This window comes from Pseudochaenichthys georgianus, unplaced genomic scaffold, assembly GCF_902827115.2.
Source record: "Pseudochaenichthys georgianus unplaced genomic scaffold, fPseGeo1.2 scaffold_167_arrow_ctg1, whole genome shotgun sequence".
NCBI classification, from domain to species: domain Eukaryota; kingdom Metazoa; phylum Chordata; class Actinopteri; order Perciformes; family Channichthyidae; genus Pseudochaenichthys; species Pseudochaenichthys georgianus.
In genome coordinates this window covers 186,043-208,960 of record NW_027262480.1, presented here as the reverse complement: position 1 = coordinate 208,960, position 22,918 = coordinate 186,043, and the positions used below count along the sequence as shown (strand labels likewise).

At 42.8% G+C, this 22,918-nt stretch overlaps 1 protein-coding gene across 1 annotated transcript in view; it reads left to right on the top strand.

Moving 5' to 3' along the window:
• Nucleotides 1–2,907: 2,907 nt before the first annotated feature.
• The window catches only part of LOC117441317 (nuclear receptor ROR-alpha A-like), a 34,284-nt gene continuing 14,273 nt past the window's right edge, over nucleotides 2,908–22,918 (top strand). The window contains exons 1-6 of the mRNA XM_034077507.2: nucleotides 2,908–2,949; nucleotides 18,022–18,107; nucleotides 19,357–19,498; nucleotides 19,900–20,156; nucleotides 20,624–20,879; nucleotides 22,442–22,591. Of these exons, the coding sequence (XP_033933398.1) occupies nucleotides 2,922–2,949; nucleotides 18,022–18,107; nucleotides 19,357–19,498; nucleotides 19,900–20,156; nucleotides 20,624–20,879; nucleotides 22,442–22,591 (919 nt within the window). The 5' untranslated portion in view covers nucleotides 2,908–2,921. The remainder of the gene's footprint in view (nucleotides 2,950–18,021; nucleotides 18,108–19,356; nucleotides 19,499–19,899; nucleotides 20,157–20,623; nucleotides 20,880–22,441; nucleotides 22,592–22,918) is intronic.

Genomic DNA, 22,918 nt, shown 5'->3' with positions numbered 1-22,918 from the left:
CAATATCTTTTAGTTTAATACGACATTCTGACTTTATTTTTTTAAATGTAAACTGTATATTCTTGTTATACATCATTATGTTCCCAATATGTCCACATCTCAAAATGTACGACACATTTCCACTTTCTATTCAAAATGAAAAAGAAAGCACATTTTCCTCCCTCAATTTATTTATTCGTACTAAAATACTAAACGTTTGTCTTTATTCTCGACATATTCCCCCCAACATCTCAATACCTCTATCCGTCCTGCAGTGGGAACATGTACGGATGAAGAACCCTCTTCTCAGCTTTCCTCATCCCTTATTCCTATTTTCCTTTCCTGCTGAATGTTCCCTCCTGATATCACCTGGAAACAGAGACATCCCATCGTGTCCTCTGTGGCCCTCGGGGGACTTTCATCTCGTCTCCATCTGCAAACAGGAGGCTCCAATCTGAGGCTCTCCTTCCTCAGGGTTTAATAAACTCTGAAGGTTGTTCCTCTTTTTAAATCAGAATATTTCCGGGAAGGACAAACGTTTGGTCCGGTCTGTCCCCGAAGAGTCAGCTGGAGGCAAAATCACAATTTAGAAATTAAATACGATGTGAAATAAGCCAGCAGAGGAAATACACGAAAACAACGTGTCTAATGTAATAGATGTTTAAAATGTGTTTTCCCGTTGAAGAATACATTGACTGTCTGAGCACAACACACACCGACACACACCGACACACACCAACACACACCAACACACACCTCTGTCATCACTTTCAGTTAAGAGCATGTTGTTGTTGTGCCGTGAGTACAGGGTCGTCCCTGGCCAACATGAGGCCCCATACAAAGTTATTTGATGAGGCCCTCTGTTTTGCCGCGCCACACTAATTGCGCCGCATAAGCAACTCAGTTGAGGCCCCCTCCGCGAGGTGAGGCCCCCTCCGCGAGGTGAGGCCCCCTCCGCGAGGTGAGGTCCCCTCCGCGAGGTGAGGCCCCCTCCGAGAGGTGAGGCCCCCTCCGCGAGGTGAGGCCCCCTCCGCGAGGTGAGGTCCCCTCCGCGAGGTGAGGCCCCCTCCTCGAGGTGAGGCCCCCTCCGAAGTCTGCGTGATCGGCCATTAGGGAGGGACGGCCCTGCGTGAGTACATGGATAATATAAACCTTTTTAAATCAGGAAAACATCTCAGTAATAAGTCAACTTTTCACAAGTTGCATAGGCTTTGTGATGAAGCACCGTTCAGCATTTCACAATAAAAGCTCCAGAAATTCAGTCAGAACACTTTGAAAGAAACTGAACATCAATGAAATAGGAGTTTTAATATTTAATTTAAATACAGTAATGGGTTGGCATTTAAATACACTGTGAAGAAAATATGTTTTACACACACACACACACACACACACACACACACACACACACGCATGCCCGCACGCACACACGCACACGCACACACGCACACACGCACACACACACACACACACACACACACACACACACACACACACACACACACACACACACACACACACACACACACACACACACACACACACAGATGCTCGAACAGATTTTGGCCTCAGGACTCCCCCCCCTCGTGGATGGAAGCCAAAGTTGGCTAAAATAATAGATGTAATCATTAAATAATACATTTGGATAAATATACAAAAAAATAATAGATAATATAATGATGTCGTTGCACGCTAGGATATTAGAACAATGTAATACATTTAAATATAAACTACAAATTAACCTGCAGAAATAAGACAAAAATAGCATTTCCTTCTGCTTTTGGATCCTCTCCTTCGGCACAACTGTTTAAAAATAAACCGTGTGAACACAATGATGCCAAGCACCTGACATCTTGCTGATATTTACACATTTAAATGAGATACCGACATCTGGTGCAGAATCACCCGCTGTCTGTGCACAAACATTTCATCAAGATCAGAGCTAACATCCTCGCGCAGTCATCTGGTTGTAAGTTAAGTGCGTTTAGAGGCCTGGGATATTTAATCGTAATACTTTTATCCAATCAGATGTAAACCCTCATGTTTGTGTAACCTGAACAACCTCAGAGTGACGACTAAGAAAAGCTCTGATCTGCAGCAGCTGAATGTCTTTGTGTTTCCTGCAGGTCCGTCAGCTGCTGTGAAGAAAACCCACACCTGTAAGTTCAGTTTCTGTCTCAGCTGTGTGTGTGTGTGTGTGTGTGTGTGTGTGTGTGTGTGTGTGTGTGTGTGTGTGTGTGTGTGTGTGTGCGTGCGTGTGTGTGTGTGTGTGTGTGTGTGTGTGTGTGTGTGTGTGTGTGGTTCAACTGGGAGATTGAACTGCTACACAGTGACTGGTGTGGGTGTTTTGGGAAAACTGCTCCTTTGCTGCTTTGAAATCCAACACAACTGGACCTGAATCGGCTCATCGTACGGCTTCATTATCTGGAAATATGTGAAAATACCTGTAAAATGTGTAGAATAGACTCAAAAAATAAGAATTAATATGTCAGAGAATTATGTAAAAGAAAAGTAAAAGGTTCTCAGTCATTGCACGTGCAAGAGATAGATATATTTAAATGAAAACACGCCTATAATGCATCCAAAGGAATGCACCAATAATATATAAATAATGTCTAATAATGTTGGAAAAAATAAGCTAAATATTTCTCCAAAAATTGAAAAAGTGTCAGATAAGATTATATCAAAACATATTTCAAAGAAATAAAAATGAAGAAATCGTCTGATATGTCTGCTCTCTTCTGATTGGCCGACAGCCCTGCCAGTCATAATGTGGCGTGTCCTAGAATGAGGGGCGGGGTTTAGTGGTGATGCCACAGTCACATGGATCCTCATGTGGTGCAGAGAGCAGCCGAGGATAACAGAGCACACACACACACACACACACACACACACACACACACACACACACACACACACACTGCTCAGTCTGGATTATAAACATGTATTTTGTGATTTCTGCCATGAAAGGTAAGAATTTAAAAATCTATTTTAATGTGTGTGTTTCAGTCCACACTCATGTACTTGTGTTTATATATTTATTATTTTATTTTCTCCATTTAAGTTGTGTCATAGATGTTCTTCTGTCAGAGCAGATGCTCCACTAGTTCCGCTTTCGGTGTGTGTGTGTGTGTGTGTGTGTGTGTGTGTGTGTGTGTGTGTGTGTGTGTGTGTGTGTGTGTGTGTTTGGTTGTGTTTTAGTTCCTGTGTTTAATAGTCAGCCGGAACAGGACAATTTAACTGATCGTGTAAACACTATTTCAGGATATGTCCATCACCTTAGAGGAGAAAGAGGAAGAGGAAGATTTAAAATGTTTAAATGTGAGGGGTTGAGGAAACTGAACGTGCAGGTCAGGATCCTTGTTGAGCCCTCGCTGCTGGCTGTTGCTGCACCACACAGAACATGTGATGATATTTGTGAAAAAGGTCAAAAGAATGTGTAAGACATCACACACAAAAAGTGCATAAAATGGTACAAATCTGAAAATAAGAAAGAAATAGGTCAGATCAGAGAAACATGTGAACACAAGTCAGAGTACAAAACTGTCTCAAAACCCTATGGAAATCTTTTCTGAAAATGTGTTTTAAAAAATTCAATAAAAACTTGGAAGAAAATGTAAAATATAAATGTCTGGAGAAATCTGGTAGAAAAAAATGTTCAAATAATGTCTGAGACGTAAAGTGCTTAAACACATCCCCTAAAGAGAAATGTGATTAATGTCTAAAGAAATATGTGTGAACGGTGCCATGATTCATGTTATGAATATCAGAAAAAATAAAAATGTGTCATATTAAAATAAATAAATAATACACTACATAATATTTGAAAAATTATCAAAAACTGGGTTCGAAATACGAGAAAGATATCATAATAATACATTATTGGGAGAAATGTCCCAAAAATGGCTGGAAAATGTTCCTTTAAAAAGTCCAGGATAAGAAATTAAAAGTATTTTATAAATGTCAGAGAAAATGTCCGAAACAGTCAGAACATTGAAAGAAATGTTTCTGACAAAAACAAGAAAATTATGCAAAAAAAAGCTTTAAAACATTGAAGAAAAAAACGGGAAAATATGTCAGAAAAAAAAAATATTTATAAAAGATGTAAGCAGAGTATTTTCTGTCCCTCAGTTTGAAATTCACTGTGAGTTTCCTGCACTTGAGTGCCCTCTGCTGGTGAATCCGTGCGCTGATAAACCCTCTTTCTCCATGCAGAGATCCTTCTCTCGATTTCCACGTGTCAGATATCACACGCTCTTCATTCATTTGAGTGTCTTTTTTGCCATTGTTTGTTTTTAATTGATTTGTATTGATCCTGAATTGGAGCATTTTCCCAATGTTTCTGACCCCAGTTAGTGTGGGGGTTTAAATCAAACACATCTTACTACCTTTTTGAGAGCGGCAATTATGTGTGTGTGTGTGTGTGTGTGTGTGTGTGTGTGTGTGTGTGTGTGTGTGTGAGCATGCGTGTGGCCTAGCATTACTATACTTGTGGGGACCTGTTGTTTTACACAGTCATGTGTGGGGACTTGCCTCCCTTATGGGGACAAATTGGAGGTCCCCATAAGGGGGATCATTAATTTTAGGGTGAAGACTTGGTTAGGTTTAGGATTAGGTTTAGGGTTAGGGTTAGGGTTAGGGTTAGGGTTAGGCATGTGCTGGTTATGGTTCAGGTTAGGATAAGTCTCCAGGAAATGCTTGTAAGTCAATGTAATGTCCCCTGAAGTGATGTATACCTGGTATGTGTGTGTGTGTGTGTGTGCGTATGTGTGTGTGTGTGTGTGTGTGTGTGTGTGTGTGTGCGTGAGTGTGTGTGTGTGTGTGTGTGTGCGTATGTGTGTGTGTGTGTGTGTGTGTGTGCGTGAGTGTGTGTGTGTGTGTGTGTGCGTGAGTGTGCGTGTGTGTGTGTGTGTGTGTGTGTGTGTGTGTGTGTGTGTGTGCGTGTGTGTCTGTGCATATGTGAGTTCACTGTGAATAAATCAGTGGACTCTTTCGGCTCCTTCTGTCCACTTGTTTCCACAACATGAGATGTTTCTGAAATAGCTCAATTTTAAAGATTCAGTCAAACTGATTTAGTTTTTCCTAAACCAAAACAGTCTCTGGTTTATTACACTGTGTGACCTTCCAGCTGGCTTCATATTTGCTGCACCAGCAAGATATATACATTTTAAAGTCCTATTAAAGAAAAATAGGTTAACTTAAAAATGAAGAAATATCCGGAAAATATGTCAAAAAATCTTTTAAAAAGGTTAAAAATATATAAAATATGCTTGAAAAATAAATAAAAAAGACTGAAAATCTAAAAAGTCTCAAAGATGAAGTTAATGATCTTTTTCCACAAACTGAATATGAATATTGCACCCATCTTTAACACTTACCTTTAAAATGCACTTCCCTATTAAAGATAATATATACTGTATGGACTCTGAGGAACTGGGACCTTTTCAATATTTTCAGAATTATTTTTGGACATCATACATCTACTCTAGCTGTATTTGCCAGGCTTAGCAGTGTGTGTGTGTGTGTGTGTGTGTGTGTGTGTGTGTGTGTGTGTGTGTGTGTGTGTGTGTGTCAGCCTGTTATGTCACAGGATTAGAGCAGCTGAGAGATTATTCAACAGTCCTCTGTCCCGTCTGGAAACGGCTGAAAGCATCAGTCTGATTACTTTTACTCTCTGACTACTTCTGTCGTCACGTTCAGGAGCCTCATTTATAACGCTGTGCGTAGGATTCACGTGGGAAGGTTGCTTACGTAGTACAAAGTTCAGGGGCCTCATTTATAACGGGATACACTAAAAAAAATGGCGTACGCCAGTTTCTACGCAATGTTTGCGATTTATAAAATACTAACTTGACGGGAAAATGTGCGGTCCTCCACGCAAACTCTAACCCATGCGTACGCACTAAGCACAACAACGGGAGAGACGAGAAACTGCGACACCGTTGGCAGAAGGAAGAATGGAGAGAAATATGTGGAAATAATACCATAACTAAAACGTTACCTCTCATTTATCATATATGAAGAATTCACTTTCAAACATCGATTAAAGCCAATCTTAATTTAACAAACGCCTGTTTGAGACTCCTCAGTGCACACACACACATAACTTGGAGAAATAAATAAATACGGATATGTTATTTAAAACCACCTCGAATATGTTGTGCTAATGTTATGAAATGTTTCCTCATAAATGATGCGGTAAGCAGCTCAGAATTACGTCTAAACTGACGCCGTTTTGCATTTCTATAGGTTGTAGATACGAGCATGGTTTTATATACTATCATGATTAATCGTGTTTTATGCCGTTTGCCAAGACTTGATAAGTTGCTGGTAAAACACAGGAGGTATGGAAGCTAAGAACACCATGTGTGGTAAATTGTACAGCGAATATAACACAACACATTAGTTGTATTTCCTCTAACCGGTGGATATAGAGTTGCTGTGGGGGGTGTGATGCACAGGCTGCAGTGGAGACGCTGCGCACAGCTGATCGACAGCTGGGACACAAACCACCAAATACAAAAACATCATTCAGATCCAGTCGTCATGACTCCACTCCGGAGGGATTACCCGATAGTTTCTTATCAAGGGGGGGTCTCCTGTCCCCGGTGCAAACACACTGCCTGAGGAAGGCTATGTGTATTTATGTTGTCATGAACCTTTTTCGGACCACTTATTTATTTATTTTGGTGACGATCCGATCTCCATGCTGCTACTCTGGTTCAAACTGCTTCAAACAGACCTCCCCAAAATAACCAAAATCTGACACGGTGTGAGATGTCTTATTTAGCTGTTCTGTCGTCATTTCCTGCTCTTCTGCTCTTCTTCATAAAGTCAGTCAGTCTGAATGAATGAATGGGCGTTTCTTTGACTATTCATAGGCAAATATGTGAAGCGTTACGTGAAGCCCGCAAAAGCTGCACCACATTTCGAGTCGATTGTGTTACGATTATTGTGTTATGTCACGTTTTCTATGTCTTGGTTTGGGTGTGTTGCTGTTCTCCCCGGCATGTTTTCCTCTTGGTATATTGTCTGGTCCTTTTCCCTGTGTTTTTCCTCCTGTCGTTAGTTTCCCTGGTGTGTCTAATTTCCTGATTGTTTTCACCTGTCACTTCTTGTGTGTCTCCTGTGCTCTTCAGTGTCAGCCCCACCCCTGATTGTTCCCACCTGTGTCTAGTTACCCTGTGTTTAAATTCCCCTGTCTCCCAGTGTTGAGTGTTGGTTCGTCTTGTGTCATGACTAGTTCGTCGGTGAGTGTTCTGTTTTGTCTTTGTTTATATCCCTAGCCCTAGCCCTAGCCTTGAAATAAAGGAGTTTTTTCAGTTTATATCTGCATTTGGGTCCTGCTTCCAACATACACCGTAACATTACGAACCAACCAAAGATGGACCCAGCGGATTCAGCTTTTTTGATGCCACAGGCGGCTGCTAAGAGAAGGAGGCGCAAAGCCAAGCTAGCAGAAATGCCTCCATGCTCCAGTACTGGCCCACGCAACTTTGCGTCCATACTGGATTACCTGGCTTCCACAGCCAGGGTCCAGGCTTCCGCTCCGGACCTTACAGCCAGGTTTCCGGCTCCAGCTGCCACAGTCCCATCTCAAGTTTCCTCTGGAGTCCCCTCTCCAGTTTCCTCTGGAGTCCCCTCTGGAGTCCCCTCTGGAGTCCCCTCTGGAGTCCCCTCTGGAGTCCCCTCTGGAGTCCCCTCTGGAGTCCCTCCTCTAGTCCCTCCTCTCGTCCCTCTTCTCGTCCCTCTTCTCGTCCCTCTTCTCGTCCCTCTTCTCGTCCCTCCTCTAGTTCCCCTCGTGAGTCCCCTCTCGAGTTCCCTCCTCTAGTCACTCCTCTAGTCCCTCCTCTAGTCCCTCCTCTAGTCCCCTCTCTAGTTCCCCTCTCGAGTTCCCTCTCGAGTTCCCCCTTGGTTCCCCTCTCGAGTCTCCTCTCGAGTCCCTTCTCGAGTCCCTTCTCGAGTCCCTTCTCGAGTCCCCTCTCGGTTCCTCTCTCGAGTCTCCTCTCGAGTCTCCTCTCGGGTCCTACTCCGGGTCCTGTCCCGTTGGGGGCTCTGTCGACTACTCCTCTGCCGGAGGTCCTGCCAATCGTATGTCTGACCCGTTGGAGGCCCCGCCGTCTACTCTCCTGCCGGGGGTCCTGCCAGCTCCATGTCCTGTCCCGTTGGAGGTCCCGCCGTCTACTCTCCTGCCGGGGGGCCTGCCAGCTCCTTCTCCTTTCTCGTTGGAGGTCCCGCCGTCCACTCCCCTGCCGGGGGTCCTGCCAACCCTATGTCCTGTCCCGTTGGAGGTCCCGCAGACTACTCTTCTGCCGGGGGTCCTGCCAACCCTAGGTCCGGTATCGTTGGAGGTCCCGCCGTCCACTCCCCTGCCGGGGGTCCTGCCAACCCTAGGTCCGGTATCGTTGGAGGTCCCGCTGTCTGCTCCCCTGCCGGAGGTCCTGCCAACCCTTTCTCCTGTCTCGTTGGAGGTCCAGCCGTCTACTCCCCTGCCGGGGGTCCTGCCAACCCTGTGTCCTGTGTCGTTGGAGGTCCCGCCGTCTACTCCCCTGCCGGGGGTCCTGCCAACCCTATATCCCGTGCCGTTGGAGGTTCTACCGGGGACCCTGCCAGCCCCATGTCCATCACCTGTCTCGCCGGGGTTCCTGCCAACTCCTGGTCCACTTCCGTGGGGGATCCTGCCGAAGCCTGTCCGACCGGCTCCGGTTTCTGTCCGGCTGACACCGGGTCCTGCCCGGTCTCCGGAGCTGTCCCATCAGCGCTTTCCTGCCCGGCCTCCGGATCCGGTCCGGTCGACACCGGTTCCTGCCCGGCCTCCGGAGCTGTCCGGTCTTCGCCCTCGAGCCCGGCCCTCTGAGAGCCGGACTCTTCACCCTCAATCCCGGTCCCCTGAGAGTCACGGCCTTCCCGATCCGGGCCCTGAGAGTCACGGCCTTCGCCCTCGAGCCCGGCCCCTGACTTTCCCGGCCGCGGTGGCCTTCGCCCCTCCATAACCCCCACCTTGGACTCTGTCTTGCCCCCGGGCCGTCCGCCCGAGTCCACCTTCTTGGCTTCTACCTTACCCCCGGGCCGTCCGCCCGAGACCCGTTCCTGGTCCTCTGCCTTGCCCCCGGGCCGTCCGCCCGAACCCCCCTTTTTGGACTCTGCCTTACCCCCGGGCCGTCTGCCCGAGACCCCTTCCTGGTCCTCTGCCTTGCCCCGGGGCCGTTCGCCCGAGACCCCTTCCTGGTCCTCTGCCCTGCCCCTGGGCGGTCAGTTCAGTCCCGTCCTCCAGACCCCCGCCACCCACCCTGGTGGCCCTAGTTTTGCGTCCCTCCTCCTGACCCCCTCCACCCACCCTGGTGGCCCTAGTTTTATGTCCCTCCTCCGGTCCCCCTCCACCCACCCTGCTGGACATTGTTTTTTGGACGTTTATGGGACTGTTTTGGTATTTTAGGGACGTCTGGAATCCGTCCCTTGAGGGGGGGATTCTGTTACGATTATTGTGTTATGTCACGTTTTCTATGTCTTGGTTTGGGTGTTTTGCTGTTCTCCCCGGCATGTTTTCCTCTTGGTATATTGTCTGGTCCTTTTCCCTGTGTTTTTCCTCCTGTCGTTAGTTTCCCTGGTGTGTCTAATTTCCTGATTGTTTTCACCTGTCACTTCTTGTGTGTCTCCTGTGCTCTTCAGTGTCAGCCCCACCCCTGATTGTTCCCACCTGTGTCTAGTTACCCTGTGTTTAAATTTCCCTGTCTCCCAGTGTTGAGTGTTGGTTCGTCTTGTGTCATGACTAGTTCGTCGGTGAGTGTTCTGTTTTGTCTTTGTTTATATCCCTAGCCCTAGCCTTGAAATAAAGGAGTTTTTTCAGTTTATATCTGCATTTGGGTCCTGCTTCCAACATACACCGTAACAGATTGTGATTTATAAAGGGAAACCGGTGTAGGAAGTACCATCAATCAATCAATGTTTATTTATATCACAAATGTTACATTTGTCTCAGTGGTCTTCACAGTTTGTGCAGAATATCAGTATGACAATACGACACCCGCTGTCCTTAGACCCTCTGTCCTTAGACCCTCACATCGTACAAAGAAACACTTCCAGAGAAGAAAACCCACAGTTTAAAGGGAAAAATGGGAGAAACTTCAGGGAGAGCAGCAGAGGAGGGATCTCTCTCCCAGGACAGACAGACGTGCAATAGATGCCGTGTGTAAATTGAAAAGATAATATATTTGCAACATAGTCCAAATGTTTGGAAAATGCATGTGTGTATAATGGGAAGATGAATCCACAAGGATATCCATCCAGGACCGATGATCCAGGACCACAGCCACGACTCGCGATCCAGGGCTCGCGATCCAGGGCACAGGACCGCAGGATCATCCATGACTCCGGATCCCGGTGTATATAGACACCAAAAAGAAAGACATTTGGGGAAGCTGGGTTAATCGGAACATGAGAGTACACGGGTACAGACAGAGAGAAGGAAGAAGTAAGATGTCCCCCGAAAAACTAAGCATATCAGCAAAACTAGGGGCTGAATCTAATTAGCCCTAACTATAAGCTTTATCAAAAAGGAAGGTCTTAAGCGCACTTTTAAAAACGGATAGGGTGTCTGCCGCCCGAACACAAACTGGAAGCTGATTCCACAAATGTGGAGCTTGATAAGAAAAGGGTCTGGCTCCCATTGTACTTTTAGAGACTCTTGGAACAACCAACAACCCTGCATTCTTGGAACGCAATGCCCTAGTAGGACAGTAGGGTATAATTAGTTATTTAAGGTAAGATGGCATCTGCCCATTAAGGGCTTTGTAGGCGAGAAGAAGACTTTTAAATTCTATCCTGTGTTCAGGGAGTCAGTGTAGGCGGTCCTTGAAATTGATTTTATGTGGGCGTTAAAGGATACATTCTGATCAAATATAACACCAAGATTCCTTACAGTCTCACTGGAGGCCATATTATTGCCATCCATAGTTAGTATATCTTTAGATAATTTGTTTCGTAGATTCTTCGGGCCAAGTACAATAACTTCAGTTTTGGTCGTGTTTAACATCAAAAAGTTTAAGGTCATCCACGTGTTTAAGTCCTTGAGGCAGTCTTGAATTTTATTTAGATGATTAATTTCATCAGGCTTGATTGATAAATATAGTTGAGTATCATCCGTATAACAGTGGAAATGTACAGAATGATTCCTTATAATATTACGGAAGCATATATAATGTGAACACAATAGGTCCGAGCACTGAGCCCTGTGGCACTCCATGGCTAACTTTGGTTTGCGTGGAAGATTCATCGTTGACACGTACAAACTGAGAGCGTTCAGATAGATAGGACCTAAACCAGCCTAAAGCAGTTCCCTGTATGCCAACTAAGTGCTCTAGTCTTTGCAATAAGATATCATGGTCGATAGTATCAAATGCAGCACTGAGATCGAGCAAAACAAGAATAGAGACAAGTCCCTTGTCAGAGGCTATTAGAAGGTAATTTGTGACTTTAACCAGAGCTGTCTCTGTGCTATGATGTGTTCTAAAGCCAGACTGAAAATCTTCAAATAAATCATTGTTTTTTAAGTAATCACACAACTGTTTTGCGACCGCTTTCTCAAGAATTTTTGAGAGGAACGGAAGATTAGAAATAGGTCTATAGTTGGCTAAAACCTCTGGATCGAGGTTGTGTTTTTTAAGAAGCGGTTTTATCACTGCTACTTTAAATGATTGTGGAACATGGCCTGATAATAAAGACATATTCATAATATTTATTAATTAATATTAATATTTTTAAAAATAAATAAAAGAAAAAGAGATATTTTGATCTCAAGGGGCTTTCACCTGGTTAAATAAAGGCTACAAACAAACAAACAATTTAATAAAGAAGTGCTAATTAATGGAAAAACTTCCTTCAACAGCTTAGTTGGAATTGGGTCTAACATACACGTTGATGGTTTAGAAGAGAGAATCATTGAATTTAATTGTTCAAGGTTTATGGCTGAAAAGCATTCTAGTTTAATATCTAGTGTAATATTAGAACTTACTTTCCGGAAGCTGTTGATAACACTATACTGGTCAAAGGCAAGAGGTCATTAATTTTGTTTCTAAGAGTAACAATTTTATTGTTAAAAAAGCACATAAAATCATTTGTGCCGTACGCACTTTCCTCGCCGGGACGCAATGTTTGGTGAATCAGAAAATGTCGCAACATTTCTGTACGTATTATTATTATTTTTTTATTTCTACTACGTAAGCAACCTTCCCACATGAATCCTACGCACGGCGTTATAAATGAGGCCCCAGATCTTTACGCTGTACGTTTCATTCCTAATAACGAAGTAAACTGAGCCGATAGACAGAGGGATGTTGATGGTTGATGATGATGATGATGATGATGAAGAAGAAGAAGGTGAGGATGAAGGTGATGATGATGAGGGACATACCGGAGGGAATTTTTGAAAAACTTGTCAAAGAATTTGCAGCAAAATTTGAGAAATGTCCAGAAAAAAAAGTTGATAACAAATTAGAATAATATTTGACAACTGGCAAAATAAAATGTGAAAAATGCAAGAATTTAGTTTAATGTTGATGAAAATGTCGGATTATTATGAGACACGTCCGAAAGAAATGTGAAAAATAACTGTAAGATATGTTTTTTTAAGTCAGAATAATAGAAAAAAATAAAATGTTAAAGCCCTAAAATGGAAGAAAGATATGATTAAAAATACAGATATATAATACATACAAAACCTCCCCAAACTATTTGAGACAAATATGCAACAAAGTCCAGATCTATCTTTCCAAACCGTGACATATTTCAGAGTCCCTCCTCCTCGCTCCCTTTGATCGACTTTCTGAGAAACTTTATTATATTCTGAACGCTGTACGTTTTATTCCTGACACAAGGTAGACTGCGCTGATAGACAGAGGGAAGTGAGGATGATGATGAGAGACAGATTGGAGGTTAAACAGACCAGACTAGACAGGAGGACACCTATCCTAGTGAGAAATGTCCCCCAAAAGGGTTGAGAAAATGATAGAATAAAATGTGACAACTGCCAAAAGAAAATTTGAAATATTTTTGTTAATTTTAATGTTGAGGTTGAGATAATAACTTTAAATATGTTTTTTTAAAGTCAACATAATATGTTAAAATTGTTAGAATAAAACATAATAATAATAATAATTAGAATAGAACATCTGTACAAATGTTGGAAAAATATATACAGAAAGTCAAAACAGTGTTTTAAAAATATGCAAACATTTGTGAAAGATTTTGGAATAGTACAAGACGAATGTCCCAAAATATTGTGAAACATAAAGGAATAATTTCAAATTAAAATGTCGGAAAAAGAACATTTGAAAGCTCTAAAATATGATACAAAATACAGATAAATGAACAAAAAATTCACGAACTATTTGTGACAAATATGCAAACATTTCCAGATTTATCTTCTGGAACATGTCCTGTTTTCTTGGCGGCTTTCCAAACCGTGACATATTTCGGAGTCCCTCCTCCTTGCTCCCTCTCTGATTGTGTCAGAACCGAGTGGAGGATACACAACCTTAGGAACGATACACATGGTCTGACAGACTAAAAGCTGGTTTAGTACTTAGAGATATTTCTGAATATAAGATCACTAACCTTGTATTAATTGATCGTCAGAATAGTTGGCATTAGTCTACGTTATGCACAGATTGCCCAGAGAATCGTGCACCTCTTTAAATCTTTTGTTTACCAAAGATAGTGTTAATTTAGCTTGAAACTAAGCATACAAAATGACTGATCGACTAAAAAGATTTACAAATAGGAGAGGACTGCTCTCGCTGCCATTAGATTGGATTTTATTTGAACATTACTGATAGAAATGTATCTGAAGCAATGTATCAGGCTTTTCCTGCACCACGCATTCATGAGACGACATTGTGTGTGTGTGTGTGTGTGTGTGTGTGTGTGTGTGTGTGTCTGTGTGTGTGTGTGTGTGTGTGTGTGTGTGTGTGTGTGTGTGTGTGTGTGTGTGTGTGTGTGTGTGTGCTACAAGGCAAACAAAGCAGATGTGTGGGTTGTCGGCACGGTGTAAAAATATCTTCTGCTCTGATTACAGACGCTGGCTTTGATGAATTCAGACGGGATGAACTCACAGAGATAATTACTGTGTGTGTGTGTGTGTGTGTGTGTGTTTGTTTGTGTGTGTGTGTGTGTGTGTGTTTGTGTTTGTTTGAGAGAGGTTTGAATTTCTTGTTGAAAACTTCCTACAGAATGTAATCTGAAATGTGCACGTCTTTTTATTACCAACATACTTCATTTAAATCAAATGTATTGACATATTTCACATTATAAAGCACATATAAGTCATTTATAGAGAACTGTTATTTAAAAAATAATTACAAATTCAATTAAAAGCAGTTCTTAGATGGACAGCACAGAGCAGGCAACATGAGGCTTCAACATTTACGAGAATACGAGTTTTGTTTTTGTATGAATTAAACGTACAATACCCAACATGTTAATCTGATCAAAATAAGCTTATCGGTTTAATCCTACACTTTTCTTTTTTTTTTACATTTTCAAGGTGTTATTTTGGAGAAAGAGTAATAACATACATTTGATCCAGGAGCAGATTATAGCAAGACGTATTTCTGCAGACAAACAGCTGGGAGGGTGTGTGTGTGTCCTTATATAACTTCCCTCTGCTTAATATATCCTCTCAGAGCTGTCTGTTACAGTCTGATGAGTGTATAAATACACGGCCTGTGTATAAATACACGCCCTGTGTTTTCTACAATGTCAATTTTTCTGGCAGATGAAAGGGACATAATCTGATCTGATTTATATTTTAGTGAAATGTTATATCCCAAAAATTATTAATCTCGTTCAGTCGTAATCTTTTCAATGTCCAGTTATTTTTTTCCACATTTTTTTGTTGTTTTCCTTCATAAATTGCATTAAACTCACTTTATCTAAAATGATGAAGTGTCCTCTCTCTCACACTCTCTGTTATCTTGGGATTATTTACTTTTAATTTATTTTTGTCGCAAAATCTGGCAACTGCAGATGCAGTGTTTGTCTTTTTTTATTTCCCTCCTCTGAGATCTGTTTCCTGCTTCTATTATAACCAGAGGTGGGAAGTAGTGGAATTAAAATACTTCATTACTGTACATAAGTACATGTTTCTGGTATCAGTACTTTACTTCACTACTTATTTTTCTGACGACTTTTTACTTTGACTTCTTACATGTTGAACCCAAATACCTGTACTTTCCACTTCTTACATGTTGAACAAAAATACCTGTACTTTCTACTTCTTACATGTTGAACTCAAATACCTGTACTTTCCACTTCTTACATGTTGAACAAAAATACCTGTACTTTCTACTTCTTACATGTTGAACCCAAATACCTGTACTTTCTACTTCTTACATGTTGAACTCAAATACCTGTACTTTCCACTTCTTACATGTTGAACAAAAATACCTGTACTTTCTACTTCTTACATGTTGAACACAAATACCTGTACTTTCTACTTCTTACATTTTCCAAACAGACTGGTTCCTTTAGGCAAGTCAAGGCAATTGATATAGCACCTTTCAACACAAGGCAATGCAAGGTGCTTTACAAAAATGAAAGACATTCAGACAAAGGCATTTAAAAAAAAGATAATAAAAAATACATTAAAAGAAAAAATACATGAATAAAAATTACATGAATACAAAGTTACATTGCAGTTTAAGATGTGAATAGTTCACACAAAAGTTCCACTTTACTGATGAACACAACGGCTCAGTTTCAATTAAAAGCAGCGACAAAAAGAAAAGTCTTCAGCCTGGATTTGAAAGTAGTCAGAGTTGCAGCGGACCTGCAGGTTTCTGGGAGTTTGCTCCAGATATTTGGAGCATAATAACTGAACGCTGCTTCTCCATGTTTAGTTCTGACTCTGGGACAGAAAGCTGACCAGTCCCTGAAGACCTGAGAGATCTGGATGGTTCATAGTTTAGCAGGAGGTCAGAAATGTAATTTGGGCCTAAACCATTCAGTGCTTTATAAACCAGCAGCAGTATTTTGAAATCTATTCTTTGACACACAGGAAGCCAGTGTAAAGACTTCAGAGCAGGAGTGATGTGATGCACTTTCTTAGTGTCAGTGAGGACTCGAGCAGCGGCGTTCTGAATCAGCTGCAGCTTTCTAATAGATGTTTTAGTGAGACCTGTGAAGACACCATTGCAGTAGTCGAGTCTACTGAAGATAAAGGCATGGACAAGTTTTTCCAAATCCTGCTGTGACATTAGTCTTTTAATCCTAGATATGTGCTTTAGGTGATAGTAGGCTGATTTAGTAACTGTTTTAATGTGACTGTTGAAACTCAGGTCAGAGTCCATGACTACACCTAGATTTCTGGCTTTATCTGTTGGTTTGAACATTGCAGACTGAAGCTCAGCGCTAACTTTTATACGTTCTGCCTTGGCTCCAAAAACCATTACCTCAGTTTTATCTTTGTTTAATTGGAGAAAGTTCTGACACATCCAGTCATTGATTTGTTCAATGCACTTACTCAGTGTTTGAATTGGAGCATAGTCTCCTGGTGAAATTGTTACGTACATTTGTGTGTCATCTGCATAGCTGTGGTAACTTATGTTGTTGTTCTTCATTATCTGAGCCAGTGGTAGCATGTAGATCTTAAAGAGAAGAGGCCCCAATATGGAGCCTTGAGGAACCCCACATGTCATATTTGTCAACTCAGATGTAAATGTACCTATAGAAACAAAGTTGTTTCTGTCCTTTAAGTAGGATTCAAACCAATTTAGAACTGTTTCCGAAAGTCCCACCCAGTTTTCCAGTCGGTCTAGTAATATGCTGTGGTCAACAGTGTCAAACGCAGCACTGAGATCTAATAATACTAACACTGAAGTTCTGCCACTGTCTGTGTTTAAGTGGATGTCATTAAAGACCTTTACAAGAGCAGTCTCAGTGCTGTGGTTTGGAAGAAAGCCTGACTGGAACACATCCAAACAGTTATTTAAATGCAATAAATTACTCAGCTGTTGAAAAACTACTTTTTCAATGATCTTACCTAGAAATGGGAGGCTTGATATGGGCCTGAAATTGTTCATTACTGAAGCATCTAGATTATGCTTTTTTAAGAGCGGTTTAATGACTGCAGTTTTCAGGGCCTGTGGAAAAACACCTGAGTGAAGAGATTTGTTTACTATATGAAGTAGATCTGAGGCCATGCAAGGAAAAACTTTAGTTTGAATATGTGTTTGGTGCGTGGTCATTATTCTTTAGAGTCACTGCGTGCCTATTGGTTGGAACACGATCCGTGTATCCATCACTTCCTGGTCTTCTCTAAAGAAGAGGGACCAATGGAAACGTTGTCATGTTGCCGTTGTTCAGCATGGAAACATTCATTAGCTAACAATGACATTATTGTTCTATTAATATAAAGGGAGGTCAGGTACTCTTTAAAACAGCTGCTAGTTATAGGTACTTTTTACTTAAAGGTGGGGTAGGTCATGTTTGAGAAACCAGCTCGAGTTCGCTAGAATTTGAAAATACACAGCCGGAAAAAATCCTTACAGAGCCCCTTCTCCAACACACATGCACGCGCTCATGACCAATGAGGGCACGAGATAAGTTTGTGCACAGATGGAAGGCTGACAGGCAGGTAGGCCATCCAGTTACTTTAGCCGGCTCAGATGATTGGTCGTGTTTTTACAGTGCCACGGCTTCCACAGATGACATTTTTGTATGGATTTGTTGTCAAAGCACTTCAGATATTCATTGCTATCGGGATGTTAAGAGCATTCCATGGAATATAACAACAAGTGTTTCTCGAGCCGGTTTCTGAAACTTACCTACCTCACCTTTACGTACATTTCAAAGCCAATACTTCTTTACTTTTACTTGAGTAAAGAAGTGTAGTCATTACTTCTACTTTTACCAGAGTATCTTTAAACACGAGTATCTGTACTTCTTCTTGAGTAAAGGATGTGTGTACTCTTGCCATCAAGATGTGATGACTGATGGCTGGTTGATTTTCTGTTGACGTTATTACCTCTAACCTCTGTGTGTCTGCAGCTCAGATTGAAATCATCCCCTGTAAGATCTGTGGAGATAAATCTTCGGGGATCCACTACGGGGTGATCACCTGTGAGGGCTGTAAGGTAAGCCCCGCCCCTACCTCTGCATCACTTCCTGTATATCCTCTCACTTCCTGTTCATCCTTAACATTTATAACTTTTCCGGCACAGTTATTTAATCATTTCATCGTTGGTTTGATTGTGCGTTAAATCCTCTGTAAAGCAAGTCGTGTTGTATATAATGTGCTCAATCCTTTTTATACTTCACTCATGTGTAGAATTGCACAGATATTAACAATAACAATGCTTCTGTCTGGTGTTACATCTCATATCCTGGGATTTACAAAAAAACTCAATTCCTGTTCTCCTTCAGCTCCTTCTTCTCTATCTCAGAGTCTCATTAGCAGAATCAGGCAAACATTGACGTTCAGTCAGAAACTTTTCCCCGGAACACAAAGTGTGTTCAGCTGCTGTCGGGCAGCTGGAGGCTCATTTCACTGCCAACGAGATCATCAGCATGCAAACACAGAACAGAGAGCATGATGGGAGGAGAGCTTGTTAGGGGAACGCTGGAAAGTGAAGCACAGAAACATGAGTCCAAAAAATATATAATTGTATTGTCTTAGAAAGAGTCTTAGTCAAGTAAAAAGCTATCGTTAATGACAGCTAATATTGGGCTATAAAGGAACTACAGCACGGTCACGTAACTTCTTGTCACCACCGCTAAGCTAAAGGTGGCTAATGTTGGGCTATAAAGGAACTACAGCACGGTCACGTAACTTCTTGTCACCACCGCTAAGCTAAAGGTGGCTAATGTTGGGCTATAAAGGAACTACAGCACGGTCACATGACTTCACGTCACCACCGCTAAGCTAAAGGTGGCTAATGTTGGACTATAAAGGAACTACAGCCCGGTCACATGACTTCACGTCACCACCGCTAAGCTAAAGGTAGCTAATGTTGGGCTATAAAGGAACTACAGCACGGTCACATGACTTCACGTCACCACCGCTAAGCTAAAGGTGGCTAATGTTGGGCTAGAAAGGAACTACAGCACGGTCACATGACTTCACGTCACCACCGCTAAGCTAAAGGTGGCTAATGTTGGGCTATAAAAGAACTACAGCACGGTCACATGACTTCACGTCACCACCGCTAAGCTAAAGGTGGCTAATGTTGTGCCAGAGGACGTTTAGTCGTCTCATTTAGACTCTTGTTAGCAACCGCCGTTTTTAAATTCACCAGTGGGGTATTTACTGACGTATTTTAGGACGTAGAATAAACATCTCTTCCGCTTGTCTTGCACTTATTTAACATTCCCCTCCTCTCTCAGGGTTTCTTCAGACGCAGTCAGAAAAGTAACGCCAGCTACTCGTGTCCGCGACAGAAAAACTGTATGATCGACCGAACGAGCCGAAACCGCTGCCAACACTGCCGTCTGCAGAAGTGTCGGACTGTGGGCATGTCCAGAGAAGGTGAGACACACACACACACCTAAAGAAACCAACACGTTCTTACTCCCAACTCGTCCTATATTGACGTTATGTCAGGGTCCCTTGGCGTCAACTGTCAAATTAACTTGGAAGTCATTTAGCATCGATTTGTAGTCGATCAGAAACTGTAAATATTTGGACTGTACAGTTGTTGTTGTTGTCGCAGTTCCAGCCGTTTTATTTTTCTTGGCGGAAGAAATAGGATCATGTTTTAGTCAATACAATCATTTAAGTTAATATTGGGGGTTGAGTCGTTAGTTTGTTTAATACCTGGCCTTGTAATAAGCGGGATAATGTGCAGCGACTTGGTCTTTATGGGGAAAAGAACATCCCTTACATAATACATCCTGACTCAGTTATCTCCCCCTCTTCCTCAATCCCAGCTGTGAAGTTCGGCCGCATGTCGAAGAAGCAGCGGGACAGTCTGTACGCTGAGGTCCAGAAACACCTCCTCCAGCAGCAGAAGAACCAGGAGGGACCCTCTCTCCTCCTGACTCTCCCCAGCATCGAGACCCCGATCCTGGGGGATGCCGAGCAGCTCTCCCCCCTATACGGCCCCCCGACCTCCAGCGTCACAGAGCTGCAGGACGAGGGATACATGGTGCAAAACTCCCCTGAAGGAGGGTCAGTGTCTTTAAAGGTTGGTGGTCTTTACTCTACACCCTGATGCCTTCATTGAGAAATGTCAAAAGGCCATGTCGTTGAGTCATACAACGGGTATTTCTGAACTTGGTGTGTCCCAATGTGAAATATGACAAAATGCAGAACTGGATACAGCCTCGGAGGCGGGGCCTGAATGTCCTGACTCTGACGTAAAAAAATATCTATAACTTCGGGGATCTTTTGGCCAATAAAGCAGTTGTTCCTTTAACCCGCCTCCCATCATTAAACCCCGCCTCTCACCTTTAAGCACCGCCTCCAATCACATTTTTGGATCCGAATGATTTAAATTAGGGCTGTTCAAGCATCCGTATTAGGATGTACGGACGTCTCTTTTCCAATGTAAGTCAATGGCACAGCCTCTGTAAATGTTCAGCGATGTTTCTGAATTCTGACATGAATTACCAAAAGTTCACATGACCTATAAGAGCTTCTCCTCCACAACAGGCAGACTCAGGAGGAGGAGGACGAGGAAGAGGAGGAGGAGGAAGAGGAGGAGGAGGAAGAGGAGGAGGAAGAGGAAGAGGAAGAGGAGAAACTCAGGGTTTCTACCTGGACATCCAGCCGTCCCCTGATCAGTCGGGTCTCGATATTAACGGCATCAAACCGGAGCCTCTGAGCGATTTCAATTCCAACACCGGCTTCTTCCCGCTCTGCCCCCTCGGCGATGGAGACCCTTCCTCACTGTCCATGGCTGAACTCGGTGAGAAGCCCCTGCCTTAAATACATTCCACCTTTATACAGAGAAATGTGGGCTTTGGCTGGCAGCGAGGGTCTGACACGAAGATGCTTTTGTAATGCATGTTGGGTAATGTAGAGGTTTGAACCCCTCCTGTGTCTTAAGGCCCAGAAGCAGCTGAAGTGTCTGACACATTGCTTTGAGAGAGCTACAAGGAGTCAAAAGCAAAGGATGCATCACCCCGAGGATAACGGCTGATTACATAAATTATTTATAATAACAGTTGGTCAATACTGTTGCTTTTACAGGTGAGATGTAACAGACTTATATTACACTGAGAATCAAAAACGACTTGACAAACAAACTCCATAAATATATAGTTTTAGTTAGTTTAGTCAATTTATTGAACATGTCAGAAACAAAAAAATATAACAATAATATATATATATATATATTCTCTTTTTTTCACTCAGATTAATAATTATAACAAAGTACCAAACAAAACAAATAATAAACCAAAAAAAAAAAAAAATAATAATAATGTTCAGATAGTCTCTGTTCATGTTCAACAGGGGCAAGAAGAAGCTTAAACAAACTTTTCTGGTCCTCCCCCCTCTAACATATATGTTTCTTATAAAACATTAGGTCATCGTTATCAGCGACATGTTTGTCTTGTTAATCTTTTTTTTTTTTAAGAAATTACTTTTTACAATTACAAGAAATAACAACAAATGGGATTTCACAGGTCCTGTTCATAACCATTAATGATTTGACTCCTAAATAATACTTTCATTTTAGATAGACTTGTACAATATTTCAGTGTTTTCAAACTAACCTGGCAAAAAAACCTTAACAACAACAACAACAACAACAACAACATACGATCACTGTAATGGACACACAGAGAGACACGGGAGAGCTGGAGCTTGATGGCGAACACTGAAGGTTTATTACGAAGTTACGGTCGGAGAATCGACAGAAACACGTTCTGCAGACGCGAGGCGACACGGAGCTCTGAGAGAACAATCAACCCGCCGCGTACCGAGATCACATCAAGCACTACGGCAGGACTACGGAGACACGACTCTGAGAGCAGCCCAAGGTGGAGGCCTACATTTACATTTATTTAGAGAACAAAACAAAACACAAAACCAACGTCCTACAAAAAGAGAAAAGAGCAGAAATGAACGTATTAATATTCGTGTCCTGAAACACTGGGACACAAAGAGGCAGAAGCCCCGGCCGGCTTCACTCCTCTCAGAAAGCATGATTACAAAGCAACGGTCTGATAAAGTGCTGCTCCGATGAACCGAAGGATGAGGGTACGGCTAAAGGGAAACAATGACGAGGAAACAGCAGAAGAAGAGATGCAGGAACACAAAGACGTTCAGACACAAAGAAGTGAGGTTTAAAATAGAGACTCGTTAAACCCCGGTGTAACGAGCAGCTGCTAATTGGAGCCGGGCGGGTGGTTCTCCCACGGGAGCCGCTTCGTGAACCCGGAGACGCTGCTCCTTGTTCCACCTTCATTAGCAGAGAGGCCGAGCTGCGTCTCCTTGGGGTGCGTCCTTCCTCTGCGCTCACAGACATCCGGTCTGCTTCCTGCAGCACGAAGAACCCGCCAGAGGACGGAGTGCTTCCTGCGTGCCGCCATGTAAAGCATCACGAGCACCGGGACGACGCGGGGCGCCGGGACGTTCAAGTGAAGCTACGATACATGAAGCAAAGAAACGATGGTGATGGATCTTCACACACTTTGAAGCACTTTAGTTCAAGGAAACAAGAGGAGAGGAGACAAGAGGAGAGGAGAGGAGACAAGAGGAGAGGAGAGAAAGCAAGAGGAGAGGATAGGAAACAAGAGGAGAGGAGAGGATACAAGAGGAGAGGAAACAAGAGGAGAGGATAGGAAACAAGAGGAGAGGAGAGGAGACAAGAGGAGAGAAAGCAAGAGGAGAGGAGAGGAAAACAAGAGGAGAGGAGAGGAAGGGAAACAAGAGGATAGGAGAGGAAACAAGAGGAGAGGAGAGGATAGGAAACAAGAGGAGAGGAGAGAAAAAACAAGA